This window comes from Ptychodera flava, chromosome 3 (genome assembly GCF_041260155.1).
Source record: "Ptychodera flava strain L36383 chromosome 3, AS_Pfla_20210202, whole genome shotgun sequence".
In the NCBI taxonomy this organism is placed as follows: Eukaryota; Metazoa; Hemichordata; class Enteropneusta; family Ptychoderidae; genus Ptychodera; species Ptychodera flava.
In genome coordinates, this window is record NC_091930.1 from 15,956,254 (window position 1) to 15,981,057 (window position 24,804).

General features: G+C 38.1%; 4 protein-coding genes across 4 annotated transcripts in view; 1 reads left to right on the forward strand and 3 right to left on the reverse strand.

Moving 5' to 3' along the window:
* LOC139129624 (short transient receptor potential channel 5-like) overlaps positions 1-4,498 on the reverse strand; it is a 30,638-nt gene extending 26,140 nt beyond the window's left edge. Inside the window, exon 1 of the mRNA XM_070695286.1 lies at positions 4,283-4,498. The gene's annotated coding sequence lies outside the window, so the exon portion shown is untranslated. The remainder of the gene's footprint in view (positions 1-4,282) is intronic.
* On the reverse strand, positions 308-1,783 carry LOC139129625 (carbohydrate sulfotransferase 1-like). Its single transcript, XM_070695287.1, has one exon. It carries the CDS (start codon positions 1,633-1,635, stop codon positions 442-444), a length of 1,194 nt encoding a protein of 397 aa, XP_070551388.1. The 5' UTR covers positions 1,636-1,783; the 3' UTR covers positions 308-441.
* LOC139129626 (ATP-dependent DNA helicase Q1-like) lies at positions 4,430-8,816 on the forward strand. Its single transcript, XM_070695288.1, has 4 exons — positions 4,430-4,678; positions 5,289-5,535; positions 6,602-6,737; positions 7,535-8,816. The coding sequence occupies exons 1-4, from the start codon at positions 4,571-4,573 to the stop codon at positions 8,664-8,666; spliced, it is 1,623 nt and encodes a 540-aa protein (XP_070551389.1). The 5' UTR covers positions 4,430-4,570; the 3' UTR covers positions 8,667-8,816.
* A 2,480-nt stretch (positions 8,817-11,296) lies between these two features.
* LOC139129627 (uncharacterized) lies at positions 11,297-18,632 on the reverse strand. Its single transcript, XM_070695289.1, has 8 exons — positions 18,162-18,632; positions 17,482-17,559; positions 17,000-17,053; positions 15,817-16,473; positions 15,201-15,407; positions 13,463-13,587; positions 12,898-13,069; positions 11,297-12,563 (listed from the first exon to the last, which is right to left on the reverse strand). Exons 1-8 carry the CDS (start codon positions 18,489-18,491, stop codon positions 11,541-11,543), a joined length of 2,646 nt encoding a protein of 881 aa, XP_070551390.1. The 5' UTR covers positions 18,492-18,632; the 3' UTR covers positions 11,297-11,540.
* Positions 18,633-24,804: the final 6,172 nt, after the last annotated feature.

Here is a 24,804-nt window from a genome sequence, read left to right on the forward strand (position 1 = left end):
ATTGTTGTGATAATTCATGAACATAAATAGAAATGTAGATGCACCAAAATGAGAGATGTACATGCACCAAAACGCCCGCGCCACAACTTGGGCAGCAGTGAACACTACGGTGAAGCCCTGCCTCAATATGTTCATATGTCAATATAGGGTCGACCTAACATTTAAAATTCTTAGGATTGGCCTAAGTACTGGGATCAGGGATCTACTTGACGAGGAACATATGGTGTACAAGGATTATATTATACATATTTCGTATGAGATATTAAGAAGCAAGGTTAATTTATTGAATTCACTGCAATCGTGCTCATGTATGTAATTTATGTATGTATTGGCTATGTACTTTTTATGTATGTATGTATGTATGTATGTATGTATGTATGTATGTATGTATGTATGTAAAGTAAGAATATGACAAAATGAATGTAAAATGTTTTACATTCATTATTGCAAGCGCAGGGGATTTAAGAATGAGGAAGATAGGTCCGTGAGTTCAGACTCAAGCCTTATGAGTTTGTATCCAAGCTGTTGCATAACGTCGCTGCAAGCGCTTTGAACCAGTTTTACATCGTCCATGCTTAAATCTGACCTCCAGGCCAGCGCCGTACTGGTCGAGTTTCTTTTCGTCTGCATGGATCCTCTCTTTGCATTCTCCTTACTCTGAGTATTTTTAGCGATCCACTTCAGTACGTTTTCGGTTGCTTTAATTCCAAATGTTTCGTAAAGTTCCAAAACCTTCTGCGTCACGTTCGTCACGACGTCCTCGTATCGTAGCACGACTATTCGTCTCCTCGCCCACGATGGGGCGTTTCTGAAAACAGCTAGGTTCCGCCCAAGCCACTTGCAGTAGTCGTGCACGTTGTCCGGGTGAAGTTGGGTTGTAGTATCGTTCAAAGGCTTGGCGATAGCGAGCTTGTACAATGTTTCTTGCACCCGCTTGCGATGTTTGAAGTATTTTCTGGATGAAGCGACTGCCCTTGGGTCGCGAGCGAGCAGTACCACCTTGAAATCGAAACAGTCTTTGTGGAGCAACGGCATCAGATGGTTCAGATCTTCAACGCGTATGCTTTTGATAACCATGACATCATACTTTAAGCATTCCTCTTTGAGGTCAGAAATCGAAACTTTTGTGCACCGCTTATATCGTTTACACATCTTCTGCAAAGCCTTGCTTTCAGAGATAGCAAGACCCCACCTTTGAATTTGATACACGTAGTAGGTTAAGAAATCACAATGGTAGAAGCTGTTCAGTAATTCTGCCGACATATCCCCGCGATACATTTCCGGTATTGCATCTATTTTCACCATATCAGGAACCACTCGCAGCGGCTCGAACAGGTAGAAAACGTTCGGGTTCTGATTAAACAGCTCGCCAATGAAAGTGGAGCCAGTCCTGGCCTTGGCGATGAACAGCACGTGCTTTCTAGGAGTCGACGTCGGGCATACAGAGATTTGCGGTGGCACCGTCCTGGAGCGTGTGGCCGTGGTATTTCCCGATACAAACAAGTGTGACCATGCATACCTGTTTGCGGCGACACGATACGGGCTATTATAGGCTCTGTTGAAGAGGATAATGCAAGAAGTCATGGTGAGGCAGGCCAACAAAAGCAGCACAGGCTTTTTGACGGTTGACTCCATCTCGTGACATAAAGGAGTTGTCACTCTCTCTTTCTCTTACCCTCTACAACGTCTTCACACTCTCTTATGAATCGACCTCAAAGATCCCCTTGGAGTCTTTGCACCTTACCGTTGATAAAGTGTGTCTCTGATATGTGTGTCCAAATCGACTTAAAAGTGAGATTATTGTCTCGTTGAAATTATTAATGTTAGCGTCAACAGCTGTTAGAATCATAAACCTTTGTGCCGGATAAATTTACCTCTGTGACTCTCTCCCCAGTCTCTCGAGTATTGCGTCCCGCATTCCAATTCATAATCCGTGGACATTTCCAAGATCGTACGAAAGGGAAAAACAACAAGCTTGCCACAAAAATAATAAAATCAGCGGAATAAATAAAATAAATGTAATACCAATTGAGGTATTATAATGTAAGTCATTTGAAATTAACCAAATTTGCACAGACTGTTATTGCGCCATCTGTCACCTCTGGTATCATGTTAAGCCGCCTAGCTCCTCTGTACACCCTATAACCTTCATAATGTACTTATCTCCATAAATGTGATACTTAGCACAATTTGCTGTTATGCAACCATAATTGTTGCAAAAAGGTACCACAACAAATGTTATAAAACACCAACCATGATTGTAAAAAACACAGGAACCATAAATGTACAAGAAATAAATTAATGTAATGACGATCAACTATAATATTTCAGTAACGTTATCGCCATTAACGAATAGGAACATAAAATATATTTATTCAAAGGTACACTTATGTAATTTCTATTTTTGACGGTTTATCAGTATTAAACAAACAATATATTCATAACATTGCTGATTTAAAGCTCCCCCGTTTCTTATGACATCAGTTGGCAAACAAAATCCGCATGCGTTAGGATGTACATTTCTCATCGCCATAGCTATCTTCAATTTTTCATTAAACAAAGGTTGTTCTAGTCATTGGATGTTGCTTTAGCTAAAAAGGTATACTGTCACCTGTTCCAATTTTGCCACAGTTACCATGGAAATAGAAAATCTAACCAATCACGGATTTTAAGCGGGTGGCCGCTTTTTAAAAACAGCGCCCTCACATGGGCGTTTTGGGCTTAGAGTGACAATAATACCCCAATAAGACGGATATTTACCAAGCTCGTTTGGTAACCTAGGGTCTTAACCCTTTTCACGTGACACCTGTGGCTTTCTGTTATGGAAACATCTGCTCCGGGATAACTATGCTGATTATCAACTTTGCCTGCGCCGACAATCTGCCGACGTAGAAATATCCGCCGTGTGTTTTGTTTTAATAGAGAAAGACAGATTAAATGTATTTTGAAATATAATATTTAAAAATCATCCGCTGATTGCGTGATGGATGTTTTCGCTTACGTTGACTTTTAACCTCCTGACAACATTGTCACCATGTTTGATTTCCGTCTTCACTCACAGACGAAGAAATAGTTCCCCCATGATTCCTTGTTGTCAGTGACTAATTACAGAGTGTAAGTCCTTTGCTTGCGAGACTTCCAGCTTACTGCAATTTACTTGAAATATCGGCTTGTCATGCTGCATCTTGTGTTTACAAATTCCTATCACTATATAGCGACCTTGGATTATCGTGTTCATTTCATTGAAAGTCCAATTATCGGTGAATGAAATTTATGGTTGTGAACAGACAGAATTGACTTTTCGGTTGTTCACTATTATAAACTATGAAAAAAATTAGAAGCCGTGTCAGATAAATTATTATATTTACGTTTCATTTGTATTTAATTGGAATTCCAGCGGTTGAAAACAATGCTAATTTCTCCGCTGTCGGTTGCACTGAAACCATGATGATAAACGGTTTGCAAAACATTACACTGACATTTCTCTGAATCTAGTACTTCCTACAATAATAGTTGTTGGCGGCAATATTGTTGACCATGTTTGATATGCAATGTGACAACAACAGATTCACGATTGAAATTTGCAAACCTGAGCTGGCGATAATTGTCCTTGAAATCGCATCGGTAATCACATTCGGTTATAACAGTACGCGAAAGAAGGATATACGCAATTTTTTCAATAACATTCACGTGCGATTGACACACTATTGATACAGAATGATTTCAAGAATCCTCGTTTAGACGGAATGGGCGTTTATATTCTTTTAAAATGTCATGAAAAACTTCCTTAAACCAGGTCCTACATATTCTACATTCTCGGTACACGCACCCACAAACCCGAATGGAGGTATCAGATAAACTACCATAACATATCTAAACAACCTGTCTACACGATGTGCGTGTCGACCAAGGTGGAAGGTTATGTCCAAGGCACATGCAGGGCCAAGCTAGAAGTCATCGAGAATTATTACACTTTTACATGTAAGTAAACTTTCGTCAGTCTCGATCCGTCATACGGGGCGAGCCGCGATAACCTCCGTTGTATTTTACAGAAGAAATGTTTTTGTTCAGAGAGCTAAAGAAGTTCATATAATTTATCTGCAAGCCAATAAGGGATGTTAGTACAGCCTGTGTGGGTGGCATCGACGAAACTCAATACACTCGACGCAATGTCTGCTTATCATCAAAACTCAGACGATACGCTCTGAAATACAAACGCCAAACGTTGTTCTAAATATTTTTGTACAAAACACATCGGAAGTGTGAATATATCTAACCTTACCTTGTTTTTGGGTGACGAGCGGAAAGTTCTCTCGAAAAAGTAAATGAACTCTGAAAGATTTAAGGCGGCGAAAACGTCATGCTAATGTATACCAACATCTTCTGAATGTGAAAAATGGCTATCAGCTCGGGTCGTCGACAGACCTAGTCTCGGTTTACCCAGACTGCAGTGGGGCTCTACTTCCGCCCGCCCACACAGAGTCTGGGGCAATCCTACGGAGAAATCTTAGAGCCGGAAGATGGCCTATTGAGGCGAGAGCGATGCATCTCGGGAGCAATTTCATCCAAGATGGCGACCCCCTGTAAGCCTCACGCCAGTGGCATCGTGTCGAGGGAAAATCTACGGACAGCGGTGGAGGCAACATTAAAGGAACATAAAATACCATATAAGTTAAAGGTACTGTATCTGTTTTTTCTTCGCTAGCATGAAAAATAGCACAGGGAATTGCAGCGGGGGTGAAAATGAAGAATGTGAACGACTACGATAAGTATTGTTCAATTATAGCCGTGGCGATAGTATAGTGGGTACTGGTAGGTACCACAAGGATTGCTGTTTGGATAGTCTGTCAGATGGGAGGCCGAAGACCGAACGTAGTTTATTGAGGCCAATCCCACAGACTATCCCAACAACACTCCGGGCACCTGTGTGTATAACAATCTCGTTTTACCTCCATGATACAAGTCATTAACAATCTCGTTTTACCTCCATGATACAAGTCATAGAAACTTTTTTCTTTGTAGCATAAACGAATGGGACTTCGCCGTAATACATGCTGATAAATTTATGTACTGTTTCATGTTGATTACATGCTTGATGTCCACTGAAGTCAGATTCTTGTCCATGCATAACAGAGATCGTACATAGCTTCCAATTAATAAATAGTAGATTAATCAATGTTATGAACAACTTTTAGAATTATACCTATAAATTGCCCTGAGCTCCTACCACAGATAATATTATCATGACTAATCAAACATACATCTCCATGTTATTTTGATCAACTTAGGATAAGCAAGTGGAGTGTCTTGAACATGTTGTCGCTGGCCATGATGTTCTAGGAATACTGCCAACTGGTTATGGCAAAACAGTTATTTATGCATTGTTACCAAGTGTCTTAGCTCATCTGGGTACAGCTGGTCGTAAGGTGCTTGTCATTTCACCGTTGGTTGCTTTAATGGCAGATCAAGTGGCACGCTTGGATCTCCTAGGAATAAAAGCTGTCCAGTTGAATCAACAAACTTCCAACTCTACAGGTTTGTGTTATTAAGGTAGAGACACACGTTAGATGATACTTATTTTAAACTCACTTTTTCTCAATAAATTTCACTTTTAGACCCTACACATTATATATTTTCTGTTAGCCCTATATCTCAACATTATGAAAAATATGTTTATTTTCCGAATTCACAGTGTTTGTGACCATTTCTCTCAAAAATATGCGTTTTTGAGTTTTTTTACCTAAAAAAAATTAGGTGTTACAGGACTATGGCGACTTGAGATCTTTTAACAGAAATCAACAATTGAGTAGTCTGGGGAAAAAACGGTGTCCCAGATTTTCGGTAAAATTGATAGAACAAGAGAAATTCTTGCTGAAGTGAACGAAACCCGGTAATTTATTCAAAAACCCAGAGTTGTTACTTTCACACCTTATTGTGCTGAAACAAAAGGGAATAGAAAAAATCTGGGACACCGTTTTTTCCCCAGACTACTCAATTGTTGATTTCTGTTAAAAGATCTCAAGTCGCCATAGTCCTGTAACACCTAATTTTTTTTAGGTAAAAAAAATCAAAAACGCATATTTTTGAGAGAAATGGTCACAAATACTGTGATTTCGGAAAATAAACATATTTTTCATAATGTTGAGATGTAGGGCTAACAGAAAATATATAATGTGTGGGTCTAAAAGTGAAATTTATTGAGAAAAAGTGAGTTTAAAATAAGTATCATCTAACGTGTGTCTCTACCTTAAGTACATTTCAGTGTATTGTTCCATGATCATCATGGGCTACACAATAACATTTATTATAAATGGCATCTTTACTTTCTCACCTATCATTTTACTGTCTGACATCTGTTAATGCACAGGTTTGTTTAAAATTCAAAGTATGTCCTCATGTGAATAGCAAGGGCATCCCGCAGTAGGATTATTAAAAGTCTGTAAACAATTATTTGTGGCTTTAAACATGTGTTCACAAAACTTTAATTTTCAAACTTGGAGCTTCGGTCATAAGTAATCCATACTTCAAAAAGTTAATTTGTTTGAATCATTTCATTATTATAATAATATTGAAGCTGTTGTGTGTTTTTTCATTACAATAGATCCAGACAGTGACATTCTGTTACTGAGTCCAGAGGCATTATTTAAGGGAAATTGGCAGTCTGTACTCTGTCAACCTTCATACCAAGATAGCATATACTGTATTGTGATTGATGAAGCACACTGCGTTGTCCAGTGGTAAGTTTTGGTTCCTACATGGGAATAGATGATTTTTTGCTTTTTGTGAGATCTTGCAATACATTCATAATAAATGTTAGCAACAGGTTGCCTGCCAAGTAATACAATTTAATCTATATGTGAAACAGAAGTAGATGTAATATTGAAGAAAAAAAATAATGCTGCAATTTTAGGCAGTATTTAAGACAGTACGATGCACAGTTTATCTTGTGTTTGTCCAGTACTTGTCCTGCTTGAGTCGTGCAAACAAATCCTCTCAGTTCACATGAGATTTGAGGGTCTTGGGCAGTTCTGAAAATGACATATTTTCACAAGTTTGAAATGCAGGGTCCAGATATGTTCAAATTATTATTTGTATTTAATGTCTTCCCCATGAAAATTTATATGAACCTCCTTCAATGCATTAAAACTCTATGGTAATATTATGTACAAGTTGATGCAGTTGCATGGAAGGCTATTTTATGAAAAGAGGTATACCAGTACAAAAGATGGTGACCATTTAACTTTTGATGTTTACACATACACATTCTTGAATAATTTTACTGATATAAAACTAAAACATGCTATTTTTTGTACGTTATGGAGGAGGGGCTTTGATCGATTGTTTAATGTGAACATACTGCTAGTAGTATTGTCCCAGGACGTGAGGGGTTTATTTGTGCTTTATTGTTTTAATAAACAGGATCACAAGTTTAATTTGTAAGCAAGCTTATTTCAGCGACACATTTGTGATGAAAAGTTAACAGCTTGATCATGGACTGTGCTAAAGTAAATGTTTTGTCATTCACTCTCTTTAGGGGCAACGAATTTCGACCAGATTATGCTAGAATTGGTGAGTTGAGAAGTGTGCTGCAGAAGTCTAGCATTCTTGCATTAACTGCAACTGCAACTCAACAGATGCAACAGGATATAATGAAAATATTGTGTATGGACAAATGCGAAGTAGTCACTACCGATCTTGACCGTGGTAATATCTTTTACCATGCTGTAAGAGCTCCATTACTGATAGCTGATACCTTCTTCTGGATGGCAGACGAGTTGAGAACATTAAAGCAAAACTGTAACAAGTACATTATTTATTGCAGAAACATAAAGTCATGTGCAGCCTTGTATAAGTACTTTTTAGTTGAGTTGGGGGATGATTCATGGCTAGGTCCACCAGGCATACGAAATGCCCTATTTTCTATGTATCATCACTCAACACCAGTCAAGAATAAGCGACACATAGAGAAAAGCTTTAAAGAGACCAACTCTAATATACGCGTTGTTATTGCCACTGTTGCTTTTGGAATGGGTGTCGATGCATCAGATATCTACATGGTAATTCACTGGGGTGCAGCTAGGACATTTGAAGGGTTCACACAAGAAGCTGGCAGGGCTGGTAGAAATGGTCAACAGTCTTATTCAACTGTGTACTTTCATGCAGTAGACACTACTCTCTGTGCCACAGATATAACAATGCAAAAATACTGCAAGTCACAGGATATATGTAGGAGGAAAATACTACTTGATCATTTTTGTTGTATCAGTGATATTGCTGGTACAAAATCTGCAAAGCATTTTTGTTGTGACATTTGTCATTCTCAGTGTGGATGTGGTGATTGCCCAGCATATCCAGGTCTGATTCCTCAAAGACTAACAGATGATGATCTTGTTGCAGCTGCTTGCAAAATTGACAGGCAAACACATGACATGAATGATGAACAAAGGAGTGCAATTGAAAAGGACATTATCTCCTTCAGAGAGTCACAAGGACAAAAAGGATTCATTTCACCTACCCTAATGACAGGTTTGACAGATGCAATAATTACTGACATTGTGCAAAATGTCCATTATATTCATTGTCAGGAAGATCTTTTGACAGAATATGTTTATGACTGTGGTGTTGCAGCAGAGATTTGGAGAATAATCAGCAATTACATTGATTAGTCTTACAGTGCATTCATTTTTAGAATATATGTATACAACTTTCAGTGCAACTCTTGTGAAAAATCTGTCGTAAATATTTTTTTCAGAATCACATGTACATGTATATTTCTTTTTGGACTTTAATACAAAATCTGCTGTTTGTGCAACACACTGTATTAGTTTTTGTCTTGTGTGATATGTGAGTGATGAAGTCTATGTTTTGTGATTCCAGAGTGCTATGGCAATCAACAGCTGTTTGATATGTTCCAACAATCAGATCAAACTAGAAAATTCTCTTGAAGACTTTGGCCTACTCAATTGGTTTTCCAAATTTTTCCACTCGTGTCAACACCTCACTGAAATCATGTTAGAGTTTTACATAGCAAATAATACAAATTACTGTTGATTTTTTCTAATGACAGCAAAGGAACTTAATATATTCAGCATTTTTGTGGAATATTATAACTACATTGTGTTGGTATACTCTTTAAAAAATGTTGACATACACAATATTTGGTTTATCAACACCAGCCAATGTGTGTGAAGTGTGTTTTCATTGTTGTCACATAATTTTAGTCTGAACATGGATTCTTTTTTCAACAAATACCAGTGTACGTCTTGTACAACAGCACATGCTGTATGGACAAGCAAATATATTTATTGCCCATGTAAAGCAAAAGAAAATATAATTACTTTAGTCTGAAAACGTTGATTAGTGCCAAAGTAAGCTGTATGGTGTGCCATGTTGAAAGAGCTGTGTATGTTTGTGTTGTTGTAAGGGTAGAGTTATTGAAACTGTGTTCTAAGGTTGTATGGGACCGATACACCCTAAGTAGAAACTGTATCCAGGGCACATGAGATTGATGAATGTTACAAGTTTGCATCAGTGTATTTTATATTTTAAAGCGCAGTGGTCGTCGCGCTGCGCGTGCGTGATTTTTTTGTTGATAAACATAAATTTTTGTAAACATAAGTCTTCTCAACTTCAATAGGAGTGAGATGGGAGCAGTCCCCCACTCTGTTAAGGCCTTTGTAAGACTCAACATCATGCAATAGATCGGAAACGAACTTCAGTGGTGTATTTCTATCTATAAACTCGTGTAGAGCTACGAACATCGGGACACTACACTACACTCAGCACATTATGTCGCTGAGTTTACTGCACGCAGACACAGTGAACAAAAAGGTTTGATCGCGCGCGATCACGTTGGTTGTACACAATGCTATGTACAGTACAGTGAAAATACATAACTAAAATGATCAACGTTGCCTATATATGTAGACCAGCAACAAGCACAATGCCTAACACAAAAATTACACTCAAGACCATGATCGGCAAGCCAGAGCAGGAGACTGTCACCGCGTTGACGTACAACGTACCGGCCCGCGACGACTTGGCCCACAACCAACTGTTGATCACCATGTCTTACTTCTCCTAGTATTACGTGGTAAGAAATAGTAAAATGACAGGAAACAATAAACAAAACGAGCGGGTTTTCGCGGCATTTGGCAGGAAAATTGCACGGCTACACCGTGCATAGACGTATCGAGAGATCCTGTGCCCCGGTCCTGTGTACGGTCATGGCAGTGATCCAACCTCTAGCTGGTGTAGGCCTATACCGCGTATATACCGGTGATGGGCAAACGTCGTTGTTGTACCTTCTGATTGCCGGGTAGGTCTGAATCCTCTTTCAAGTGAGATAACCCCCACATAACAAGAAGACCTATGAAAGGTTCTTCGCTTGACTTGATACCTGTACTCGGAATTGTCGTTTGCACCCCAACGGGGTAAACTTTGTAGTTGAGTTGGATTCTCCACAGCCGAGTGAAGCGCGCCATATACCCGGTTTGACACGGACGTTCATACAGACCACGGAACGGAACAAATGCAGAGATGCTTCTTGCTGCAGCGGGCATTGCTCTGCGAGCTGTAGATTTCTGTAGTTTGGGTTTTTGTCTTTGTACTCCTGTCGGGCCTCTTGAAATGAAAGCTCTCGTCCTTGCTAGCGATGTCGAAAACTAGACCCCGGTCGTTGATAGTCTGTTGGCGTATGCATGCGTACATGCGTACGTCTAGCTCTATGGCTCGAGCGATAACAGTAGCCGAGCCCCATTCAACTGATTCAAGAAAATCATGAGCAAATGTGATCTCAATCCAGCGTGCAATAAATGTGATCTCAATCCAGCGTACAATTATTGTTCAATATTCAGCAGATATTTAACTTAGATTAATTGACCTTTTATCGCGTGTTACATTTGGTTAGTTGGTATACTTGTGACAGATCAGCCGCCATTTTAACAAGCGGCAATATCGCAAACATTACAATCAACCCGTAACATGTGCAGCGTTCTTGGATTTGTTTACAACAGAGGGGGACCCCCTCAGGAGGATGCGCAGCGCGACGACCACTGCGCTTTAAAGTTTACACTTTTTATCAATTTTTCAATTTTCAATCAACAAACTGAAATATTGTGAACAAAATATATTATTTGTAAACAAGTTATTCACACAGACGCAGTTCCAATGACCATGCCCATTGATACTTTAAAGTGGGTTTCCAGTGCACAGGTATGTAATTATGGCACTGGTATACTGACTGCTTACAGTGCATTTTATCTAGCAACATAGTCACTGAAACAAACACACAAACTGCATCTTACCTCGCTTATTTATTTATTCATAATGTTATGAAACATGGGAGAAAATCCCCAAAACATCACCAAAGCTTCCACATATATATAAAAAAATTACTGTTAAAGCTTTATTACTTCCACTAATAATATCACAAAGTGAACGTGCTGATTGGTGTCGATTTTTGAAATCAACTTGAAATACAAATTTGAATTTTGTGTTATTGAACAATTTACATAATTGTAACTCCAGACAGCGTCCCTTTAAAAAGCCCATTTTCCACCTGAATATTCAATTTTCTTGCCATTAATCCATTTATGAAGTAGGTGAGCATCTATGTCAGAAAATATATCATTACTGAAGTTATCAAAGTGTCCATGGCTTCGACCTGGAATGAAGTTAAGTACCTTTGACCTATTCTTTAATTCATCAAACATTTTTCCAAGATCAGTAGACACACTCTGTTTAGTATGAGCACGGGATTCAGGCGCCAAGTTCATTTCTCGAAGCATGTGCTTCTCAATATCATTCGTACACATTAAAGTTTTCCCTATCATCATTACAGCCTGTGCTGTGTGATTTGGTCCAAGTGTCTTGATACGTTTTTTGGCAAGTCTATTCAAGAGTTCCATTACGTAATCACCATCCAGGTTATTTCCCTCACCTCCAGACAGATTGATAAATCTGTTCCATATGACCTGCTTACTAAGCCTTGGAGAAAGAAGAGATTTTGTGGCAGCTTGTAGTAGGAAGCTTTCCAGTCTGTATTTTGTCTTGTGAGTGGTATGAAACACCAACATAGAGTAACGCCAATTTCGCATACACCTTTCGCCATCACCGGCAGCTGTGGTCATGGTGGCAACTCGTCTGAGCAGTCCATATTTCATCAATCCAGTGGCATAATTATATACATAGTCTTGTTCTGTATCATTTCTGTTGGCTTCATCATTCTCAATGGATTGCAGACTTTGGCTCATTCTGTTGTACACAAATCTGTCAACTATCTGGCCAATCACATGCTTGAGGTAGACATATTTTTCCTCTTCTTGTTTAAGGTGCATTCGTTTTGGAAATTTCACCTTTGCGTCCAGACTGTCCATGCCAAGATGTTCAGCGATAGCCACAAGAACATGGACATCTGTAGCAAGGTCAAAGAAATCAGCCACAGCATGGTAATCCTTTCTTACATCAGCAACCACATTTCTCCTGTTGATCAGGTTTCTCAACTGGCTTAAGGTTCCCCCTTCTCTAGCACTGCTCATAGTGTACATTTTGTCCATGATAGCCTAGCAGATGAGGAAACATAAAAATTAAATAAATTAATGGTTAATATATCTCATGTAAAGCCAGTCATACATGTCTCTTTTATACTTGATAAAACTGGAAAAGTTACTTTTAACAACTCAGTGTACAGTGAATTCTCTAAAACTGTGTCAAAAATGTATCCTGGAAATAATGTTATCTTAAGTAGATGAAGTGTTGTTGTCAATCACATCAAATGTGAAAATACAATGAGGACTAAAAAAATTCAGGACAAATATTAGAATATGACAAGATTGCATGTTGGTTTGAAACAGGTTGATATACATAAAGAGAAGAAATAATATATTAACCACAAACCTGTAAGAAATTCATTTTTTCATGAAAATCTTCAATCATTGAAAATGTTCCCTCCAAGCGTTCCTCAGGTGTATCACCATCAAGTCTGGCCATATGAGCACCCCGTATCCGTTCACATGTCAGCTGATCACCACCCAGTGGCACTGCTCTCATTGATGATGCCACGACTTCCCTGTAATGTTATGGCAAAGAAAATTGTATCAAACTAAACAGAGTGACTCAGACTCTGTCTAGGTCCACTATCTGTACATAAGGAAATTTTATACAGTGCCAAACATTTCACCTCTCATTGATACTGTGAATAAGACATTTCAGTTCAAAGCATCACACATTTATTGGCAAGTTGGATCTGTATTGCTTCTCTTTATGCGGGGTGGATTGTATTCAAATCGGAATGAAGCCCTACAATTACAAACCCAGACATATTATCAAATCATAAGGCGCATTATAACAATAGGGACCCAGGCCCTTCCCAACCGGTGTGTGAAGGGACTGTGATTAGAATAATCAGTTCATTTCAGTGTAGGTGTGCTCACAAATCAGTAAAGCATCAAGGAAGACATACCTTGCTTCCATGCTCTCTAATTCATCTTCGCTTCGCACTCCAGGCACATACTTTTGTAGATGGAGCATGATTTCAATAATGTCATTTGTCTTACACTCATTCTTATCAAAGATACCCAGTGGCAGCTGAAAAATTGCAATAAATATACAGCTTGGTAACACTTATGCCTACTAAGCATGTAATGGCTTCTTAGCATGCATCAAAGAAGTGATATGAACAATTACATGGTGATAATAATAATGATAGTAATAAGAATAATAATTATTATTATTCATTTTAATAGTAATTAAAACAACAGTATTTCATGCAAACTGGTGTAATTACAAAAATATACATAATCAGTGTTCCCTCAGGTTCAAAGGACACAGAACCACCTGTTGACAACAACTTAAGGAAAGGGGGCAGAATAAAAATAAAGTAGGGCAAGTGAGAAAGTGGGGTGATATTAAAAAAGCAGGGTGTAACTGCCATGGTAAAAACCCCTGGAGAGAACACTGATAATGATTTACAGCAATCTTAGATTGCCAAATATTACATGCATATGTATGCTATGGCTTTTTGTCCTTGGACCAACAGTGTATGAATCTGTAGGGAAAAGTCTGGAAAGCAGTTCCTGATGGAGTCACTGAACACACTCTGTAAGTGCCCTTTTCAAACTTCATCAGCCACCGACTAAGGCATGAAAAACAAACTAGTATTAAAACATGTGTTTCCTATAACATAATTTTTTATAATACAGTGTACATGTAGGTGGATGGAATATTTATAGACATGATCACAGAAAAAATTGCAAGACTTGACAGAGTCAAGCATGATTTTTGATAAGCTTATATTTTCCCTCAATTTTTAAAAATTTTATGACCCCAAAGATTTATGATTTATTCAGACAGGGATGTCATGTTACTGGAAACACACCTTTTTTCTTTGTCTGATAACAATTAATACAATATTTCAAAAACTCACTATAAATGAGTAATTTTGAAACATACCAAAACATACATGCAATTATAATAAACAATCTAACACTAATGTCAACATGATATGCATGTCAACTTCCATTATTGTACTTTAAGAACGTATGAACATAGTAAACATCAGTTTTGAACCTGCTGGTCTCTCACCACTATAGACTTTCTTTTCATTTCTTCACTGTATCTATGAGAGAAAGTCTTAGGGACAACACCTTTAAATACTTGAAATGCTGGCATGTATTCGATAGCAATTAAAGCAGTTGCGTGTATCATATCATTCCTCAAACTGTGATTATCTTCAAGTGATGGCAGGAAATCACTGACAGCCATATCCATTAATATACCCATGTTGCAGTCATTGGGCAAACCCTCACAGTTTATCCTATCTCTAACAGCCATAGCCTTACAGGCAATGTATACAAACAGCAGAAAAATGCAGTTGAGTACAATGTTATAAATAATCATTATTATTCAGTGTTTTCATACAGACAATGTTTGTTGAAAAGAAAGACACCCTTAAATCTTATTTGAAAACACTAAAAAATTTCAACAATGACTATAACCAAAGTATTCAGGACTGCGTACAACATGATTGTGTGGCATAAACTGCTAGATTATTTTAGTACAATGTTTTGCCCCTTCCCTCGCGATTGCCAATGGAGATTCACAGGAAATTTGCAACAAGACAAATTCATATTTGGTCACTGACGATGTCAATGAACATGTTTTTGGCAAAGAAATAAAACAATTTTGTATGAAACACTCACCTGAACATAGTGTTTGGATTTGTTTTGATGGGTACTAGTCATGTTTCGAACCTTTACTTCATAGTCAAGATTATCGATATTAAACCGAAAACCTGGTTCTTCATCTGCGTCAAGAACACACTGTGGTGATATGGCATATGTATGATCCACATTAGCTGTTGGCGCCAGTTCTTGACTGTCCAAGTTACCAGAGTTGCTTTGCTTCATCTAACATAAAAAACATGAAGTCGTGAGTGTAGCAAACAAGTTAACACTTGTATGTACAAATACAAACTGAGTGGCCACCTTATTCTACCCCTAAATTGGAAATTGTGTATATGGCAGAGTGTCTACCTATGAAAATACAGTACAATTATGCATGGTTTTACATCATGGTAGGAAACAAGATAAACCATTACAATTTAATGTAATCTTTTACGAGCCATCATGTTTTAAAAACAAGTGTAATTTCAAAAATAATTATTATGTGTTATGAAAAATAAAATGCACCGTCTTTCATAGCTAGAGCTGAGTGGGTACAAATAATAAAACATTGAATATAAGCTCTTTTTGGTATTTATATACATACCAAATATGAGCTAAGAAATTACAATAGGCTAAAACAATGTATACTTACTGCATTGTTTGTTTCCAGACCATGTTTCCATGATATTGCGGTGTCATCAACTTGAGTAGCCATAACATGCAGCTTGTTCAGTACAGTCCTATATGACACTGTAATCCCTAAGTGATTCAGGAAGCTGTACCCTTCTTTTTGAAGCTGACTTTGGTACATCAGCATTCCGATCAAGTGCTGAAGGCCATTGACGGTTCTGTTTTTGGCTTGTACCAGGATACCTACTGTCATGAGGACTTTAGAAAGAGGAGTCTTCTTCTTACATACAGATGACAGGGTAGTCCATAACAGTGGCAAGGATTTCTTTACTTCTTCCAGAGCAGATTTGATGTTGAAAGTCAGATCACTACATCTTAACTGTTTCAGCTTGCTCACTTTTCTGGATTCAATTCTCACTGCATCTGCTAGGCCTTTGGAAGATTGTGTTTGCAGACTTTCTGTCAATAACAGTTTTCTGACAGCTTTTCTGATGGAACCGTTGCAAAGTGATGATATGATACTGCTTGTTTTGTTGGCTATAGATGTAGAGTGGAACTTGATGGTCTTCCTCAGCCTTGTAGATTTGCCATCTTTAGAATTCCTTGTGTTCTTGGAAGGTGTCCCTGTAGATAATCCTGGTGAAGTGTAAAGTTGTCTCCTTTGTGACTGGCGAGGTGTCTAGTGGGGAAGTTAAACAATAAGCAGATTTATTGATTTTGTTAAAAGTAAGCATCACAAAAAGATGAGTGATGATTAAATTAATCTTATGTTAACTCTATTTTTATTTTCACATTACTTGTAAGAGTACACTATTGGGTACCATTCAGCAATCAAGGAAAATTCAATATGTATATTGAGGCAACAAATGCCTCACCCAATATGTTACCTCTAAAGAGGTATAACATCACAAATTTATCCTTTTAGCCTTTAAATTTTAGCTGCTGTTATATTACAAAACACATCTTTTTTCAACATTTTGAAGTTTCATGATGTTGAATTTATGATTCATCCAAAAGTTTGTTTCAGCTATGCACTTGCACTTGTTTGACTATTAATAGTCTGTCATTTTGAAAAGCTTGTCAGCCAACAAGTAATGTTTTATTTCTCACCTAGCTGGCAATATACTTCTAAAGATAGTGAAAATTAAATTGGTCTGATAGCCTGTATTATGGACTACAGTACAATAGAAGCAAAATTTTCTTACCGTAGATGTGAAGGTTATTTTTCTCCTTGGTGTGCTATCTATTGACCCCTTTTCCTGAAGAAAGAAATTATTACTAGAATTATAAAAAAAGACCACAGAAGATGAGATTTTAAATGATGGTTCAATGCCCTAACTAACTTGTATTCCAGCAACTTAAGTCACAATTGATTAGTCATACAATGGCAATCATGTGAACTGATTACTGCAAGAAACTGCTGTGGAAAAACAAAGAAATTGTCCTTTATGTTTCATTGTGATTCTTACATCAATGAAAGTTCTGATAGCTTAGTACTGTAATAAACTACTTATCTTTCAATGATGTGTCATTCAAAATCATGCAGCTTACTATCTTAAACTATCAATATCATTTCAATCATTATATGTACCGTATGTACAACACATACACAGTGTAAATATGGGAACTCAATTGTCCTTATGACATACTATATGTAATATGCTGAGAGGGTAGGGCGTACACATACCTTTGACTTTGGGGTAGTGACCTTATGCCTTTTTTGTTTTGGTGTTGTTTGGGTCCTCAAGGGCGCACCATCACAATCCTATACAGACAGAATAGTAATTATTTATAGAAACATGTTAATTCATCCTTCTAAAAACCAAAGGAGCAAAGATGCTACTGTCATCATTAGACATTCTGTAGGTTTTTGCATGTTTGATAAGTACATCCAAAGACAAGTTTTCACTTTGTGGTTTTGCAGCAAAATCATCTTTATTTTTCATTATCCAGGGTTGGCTGATAACCCCCCCAATCAAATGGTTCTCACCAAAGTAAAATGAAACTATTTATTATGATCATTGAAAACTGAGAGATCAAGTGAAGAGGTGCTTGAACAAATCCCAAACCCCATGAATGTGGAGGGACCTTGGGTTAAAATAGTATAGTGTTTAGTCTTGAGTGGTGATAAATCGGTACGACCAAGATTTCACACCAAAATGCCGCGCTTATTGTATACGCTACAGGGTCATCGGCATTGTAGTTCTACTAGTGAGCGAGGTCGCAAAAACCAAAAATCACCGACCGCCTCACCGTAGAGCCAATTGACATTGTGCAGCATGCTGATATTACGCTGGTGTAGAGTTAATTCACTCATGATTGACATGTATGTATGGTATTAAATGACACAATTTGAAAATCACATACCAAACTTCTCCCTCTTTTCACTTGGGCTACAGTTTCAGCAGGTGCGGCACTTCTCAGTATGTCTTCTTTGATATTTGAGGCTGCAAGCGTGTGGGATTTCCAAGAGGCAATTTTGCGTCTGCATGCTTTGCATACATATGAGTCATAGTTCCTTATGTTCTGTGAAAGCGTCATTGAACAGATTGTTTCAAGATCCTGCAGAAGTGGTTTTCGAAGTCCGTTCTTGGTCATGAGCAGGTATCTGTCGCGCGAAACAGACTGGCAAGTTGCACAAATGCTTGCATCTGTCAAGACGATGCCACTGGCGTGAGGCTTACAGGGGGTCGCCATCTTGGATGAAATTGCTCCCGAGATGCATCGCTCTCGCCTCAATAGGCCATCTTCCGGCTCTAAGATTTCTCCGTAGGATTGCCCCAGACTCTGTGTGGGCGGGCGGAAGTAGAGCCCCACTGCAGTCTGGGTAAACCGAGACTACGACAGACCCAGTCAAGCTGCAGAATGGGACTCTACTTTTCTGGTCAGTAACTTTGGTTGGTCGGAACTGCGTTCTTCAATGGAATGGAATGCACAATCCAAGTCATAAATTCAAAAGTTGAACTGCCTCATGTCAGACGATTTTGATCCCGGCGATCGTAAATTACATCATTTAATGTCATATCATCTCCTTCAATATAGATAAACCAGATAACACGTGAAATTGATGTAAATAAACCGACAAACCTTTGTGGTTCCATTCAATGGAGACGGGGGAGAGGCAAACGTGACAGCATGTTGATCGTTTTAGAAGTTTGTTTTCGATTAGAGATGCAAAGACTAGACTCATTGCTACAAGTAAGTGTATGTATGTATGTATGTATGTATGTATGTATGTATGTATGTATGTATGTATGTGTGTGTGTGTGTGTGTGGTGTGTGTGTGTGTGTGTGTGTGTGTGTGTGTGTGTGTGTATGTATGTATGTATGTATGTATGTATGTATGTATGTATGTATGTATGTATTTATTATTGCATGCATCTATGTATGTGTTTGTTTATTTGTTTGTTTTGTGTATAGATACAGACATCCTGAATGTCTGATCTAAACTTGTCAATATGCCCCACGTTTCACGAGGTTAACCAAATTAAAATAGGTTTGACATGAAGAAAGAGAATCAGGAAAATAGTTTACTGCGTGACTTTATTGAAATAATTTCGAATAAATAGACATTCACAATTTTCTTGTACATCGTCGTGAAAACGTTATGTACGAAAAAGAAGGCTTGAAAGATATCACAAACGATACAGTATAGATATCGTATCTAAATGTTAAAATGTAACTTCATAGATCTTTTCACATTATATTTCATAGATCACTACACTTTGCTATGTAATATTCTTAAAATATTCTTTCAATAGACTAAAAGTTGCTTGTCTAATAAGGAAACGATAGTATTTTATTATAAAAATTAGATGAACTGAGTGTTTGTAAGACTTTAGAAATGTTCATAGACTCGCACGGTTGGGGATTGGTAACCATGTACCTGTTGGTACCAAACAGTGACCCGCAGTGCGACGTAATCTGTGTCAATGCTCTCTCGTACAAGCTTGGGTACCCTGTCGTTACCATGACGGCGTCAGAAGCGCGCAAGCTGACTTGACAGCTTCATGTCTTGTCTGCTTGACTTGGTGAATTTTTAAAAAACCGCTCAGCCCTTTGACAATTCTAAAAGATAAAGACAATGTGTTTATATCACTAGTAGCTCTTCACCAAGAGCGAAAATTAAAGATCAACATTGTATAAGTCAATAAATTACATATCAAGGTTCTGTTCAATTTAAAAAATTCATTGATAATCACATTCACGCGTGATAATACATATTGTGAAGTAGACGATAAGTTGACGGTCGACATGTTAAAGTGGCACTCACACTTGGTAACATTTTTAAAGCACATTTTTTAATGCCAACGGTCGATATTTGACGAGGCGACTGCGCGCTGATCGCGAGATATCGATAAAAACATGTCTTCAAAAAAGTAAAAGTTTGAATTCCGGTGGCCCACCTGAATTCAGCTTCCGAACATCGAACGTTCGGCACTGGGGTCATTGTCAACTAAGCTATGGAGTACGAGTCTACGCTGACGCTGCTGTACTCCACAGTACCACTGGCGTCGGTGATCGGTCATGGCCTGTGGGAGAATGCTGAGTCTTACTGACTTGGCGTATAAACGAAAAACAATTTTTGCTGATTCCACCAGAATTGGCAAAGGTGACTAGCATAGTTACGTGCGGTTGATACATAGCGGCCGCCTCATGATATGCATAGACGCATGCCACGCGCGCATACCACGCACGCGGCGTACTGTGTGGCAGACGACAAAATGTAGTCATCGGAGGCGGCTAATATTTGACATTTAAAAACTGATGTTTATGTGGTATTGGTTAAAAATATAATACAACCGATTAAGAATAATGAAAACGATAAAACTAACGAGAAGTTTTTAAAAACTTACCTGAGGTAAAGGCATAAATATAAAGTCTTTGCAGTGGGAAGTAAATTAATTGCGTCGTTCGAACTTATTGTAGACTCCCTAGAATATCGTCAATCAGCACAACAGCAAACCTTCGGGAGATTTCGAGTCAAAATTAGAACGATCGTAAAACTTCGGGATGTGAAAAATACGCTCGGGAAATGACATGTTTTTATCGATATCTCGCGATCTGCGCGCAGTCGCCAAGTCAAATATCGACCGTTGGCATTAAAAAATGTGTTTTAAAAATGTTACAAAGTGGGAGTGCCTCTTTAATATATATTTGTATTACAGACTCTTTTGGCATAGACATTCTGACGTCACACATTCCATAAGTAAGCGTCCTTCGGAGAACCTTGCAATGAAACTTTTCTCATAAGTCAGTCAACAAGATAATAAATAAAGGATCATTTAATATTCATATCGCGTTTGTTATTTGAAAAAAACACGACATTGTCAAATATTCCACATCACAATGACCGGGAAAACGAACTATAGGAAAGCAATGAGACTGTTCAATGAACACTGTGTGGAGTAAGCATTTCGAAAACAACCAATATACTTTGAAGTTCAGACGAAGTCCTGCGGTTGCTAAAGTTACTTTTTGGTCTTCATAACTTTCATAAGTTTGCTTCCATACACAGGCTAAATCAGCAGACACTGCCAATGCCGTTCTGAAAAGAAGGACGCATGCTGGTTACGAAAACGTAAATCCGGGGTAGATCCAGCGATTCGTGCAGTGTCCATTTACACAATATATCACCATCACAAGTGTGAAGAGCTCCTAAAAGTTGCATAAATAAATAACATGGTGTATTTGGTGATATAATAGACCCGCGAGAGTCTATGTTAATATTTACTTTGGACGCGTAACATAAGATCAGCAGTTAGAAATTATTATTCTGAAATATTTTATCAGAGCAACTCATTTGTTTTGTACCAAGCGATGTAAGGCATTATTGGTAATACGTATTCGTCGATATTGAACAATTGTATATAATTTAAAATTGGATCCTATATAATACAAAAGATATTTTGCAAATGATGACGATACCGGTTCGATATCATCAAGTACACAATTCCTACCTCGGTGTCGCACAACATTTTGCACGATTTCACATTTTAATAGCTCTGGTCAAACATTTGAAATGGAATGAATCACTTCATAAGTCGAACGTTAGATGTGACCGTAAAGTATTCACAATTGTACTGAATCTGAATTCTTTACTCTTTTCGAACCCTGCTCATAAATTAAAGCCTGTTCCGTGAGGTATTGAACGCCCTCATCGGTGCAACCCTGTGGTGCAACTGCTAGCGATGTCGCCGCTGAATATCTGTGACCTATGCACGGATGGCGCGTGGTTTGACTACGCTGCTATCGTACATTTGAATTAAAATCTTACACATTTGATTGAAAGCAATGATTTAAAGAAATTGATATTCAGGTAGCATATACATCATCCGATCGATCGCGATGTTAAAGAATTATGGACCTTAATATGTTTTCGCAGTTCAGCAAATTTGTAACGGAATTTTCACATACGAGGACGAAGACACTGTGTTTAAATCAAAAGGGAAAATAGCGAAAATATAGTTCTTTTGTATTTTTCTAATGCATCGAAGCATAATGTCCTAGGTGTTGTGAATCCATCAAGATTCTAGAACACTTAGTTGAATTTTATCCACACAAAGGTAAGTATTACAGGAAACGAATGTTTGATAGTGTGATTGGATATAAATTTAGTTTCTAACTAGTTTGTGCACAAAGCTTTAGGAAGTATAAACAGAAATAAAGTGAAAGTCATGATAAAAGTGTAATACAAAATGAGTTGCCGCGCTGATAAAACATGAAATTGTTAAGAACAATAATTTCTAATTGCAGATTTAATGTTACGCATCCAAAGTGAAGATTAACATAGACTCTCGCGGGTCTATGATTTCACCAAATACGTATAAGTAATTTTATTTATTTGTGTAACTTTCAGGCGCTCTTCACATTGTGATGGTGATATTGTGTACATTGATACTGCACGAATCGCTGGATCTACCCCGGGATGTACGTTTTCGTAACCAGCGTGCGTGTTTCTCTTCAGATGGGCGTTGGCTGTGTCTGTTGAATTAGCTTCTATATAGAACCAAACTTGTGAAAGTTATGAAGAACAAAGAACATTGGACAATTGGTAACTCCAACAATCACAAGACTTCGTCTGAACTTCAAATTGTATGTACTGCCTTCATCCGAACGGGATTTTCAGTTCCATGCTTGCTGTACCTTGTTAAGCCTTGTCTTGGAATCGGTCATTGCTTGGCTGTCCGTACCAGCTGCCTTACAGGTAGTTTCCTTGGAAACAGAGCATGTGTATGAAAGGTTCGAGATGTGTGCTGGAGCAGTTCACATTGCATCTTGAAGCTGGTAAATAAAGGGCGCCGTACGGAGACAACAATTCAATGTACAGGAACACAAGGATATACTAAGGTTCCTTCGTTATCTTCAAAGATACATGTATTTTGATGGTGTCGATACTAGGCGTGTATCATTTATCTGGTTGCTTGTTCAATTAAAAATACAAATTACCTAACATACACCAGCTCTTAAATTTCAAAATAGCTGCCACTACTGTGCTAACACTATGAGGTAAATTAAAAATTCGATTTTCACTAGACGATGGTGAAAGCTTCACTTACGCATAGATCTGCTTAACGGGCCTAAACAAGCGATTGATCAGATATGGATTTGAAAAATATGAAGTCTGAAAATGTGTCCCAGATGTGCACTCTACTTTAATTTTCAAACATAAGATAGCACATGCGCAGAAAGGAATTAAATTACCATAGCTATTTTTGCGTGTTGCATTTTGTAAAATCGATAGAAGGAAAGAAATGGGAGGCGATGAAAATTTCTTGTCATGAGTTTATTACGCCCGGAAAAATTTTACGGAATCTGTACAGACACAGCTATTGTATTTTATATCTCATTACTGGAATTCGAGTCAAATATTTCCTTTGGGATACCGTACATAACGGTCATATCTTAGCATTAGAAGCAAAATAGAATCATTACTAACGCTGAAGAAATGCAGCATTGACTCATCAATTCGTCATCATGTCACTTAGCGTCTTCTGTCTGTCAACCCGACTAAAAGAACTCACTCAGTCTTCTGAAATATTATGGCGCGAAAATTATCTTATTTACCTTTGACGTCATCGTCTTCGAATCCGAGGAGGAGGACGAGGGGTACGAGGATGTTTTTAAAGCGATGCCGCCTCGCTTTCGATTCTAGGCGTTCCTCACTTCATCGTTGAGGACGCAGTGAAAGATGAAGACGGCAAATCCCTGAAAAGCCCGGTCGACGTTGTCCTCATTTTCTGATCAACAAAATCAAGAATGTTTTCTGTCATTATTTTGCAGATATATGATGTGTATTGGAGTTAACCTTCGAATCTACATGAGTGTCAAAATTGTCTGCATAACATCATAGCCAGAGTGGCAATAGCTATTGTTTAAGGCGTGAAGCGGTTACGTAAGCAATCCATGTTTGCCTCGCCTCACGAAGCTCTTGGCTCTCTTTTCCGAAGAGTGCCGACCATGCACCCTTCGGTAATTTTCGGATTTTCAACAATTGTTAAGCGAAAGTATGTTCGACAAAGTTTGTGTTGTTGTTGTCGTGTGGTGCTGATCGGAATTGATGTTCTGGCAAAAACCGGAGTGTTTTGAGCTTCAGGAAAGTGGGTTTTACCGTTTTAAAAATTCCTCTCATATTTTTATGAATATATAATGAGTGTGTTTGAACCAAATTTGAAAGTCTTTTATCGATACTGTCTGGTTTTACTCAATGGTTTACGGTCAGTCATACCGTCTTTTACACGTGCGTCAAGAAAGGACATGTTTATGAAACTGCTGGCGTGTTATGTTTTGATGGGCGTGAAGCAGTGTTTCTGGCCTGAGAGCTCACAAAGTAACTATAGTTGCTACGCGACTGTCAGTACGATGCCATCTCGTCGTATGTTTCTCATAATCTCGTGTAATTATCAACCACAAACAAAGCCTCCAAAAAGTTTAACACCTTTGAAGCTCATTTTAATATGTAAAGCCAATAGTCTACCGAGACGACCATGGAACAAAAGGCATGCAAGTG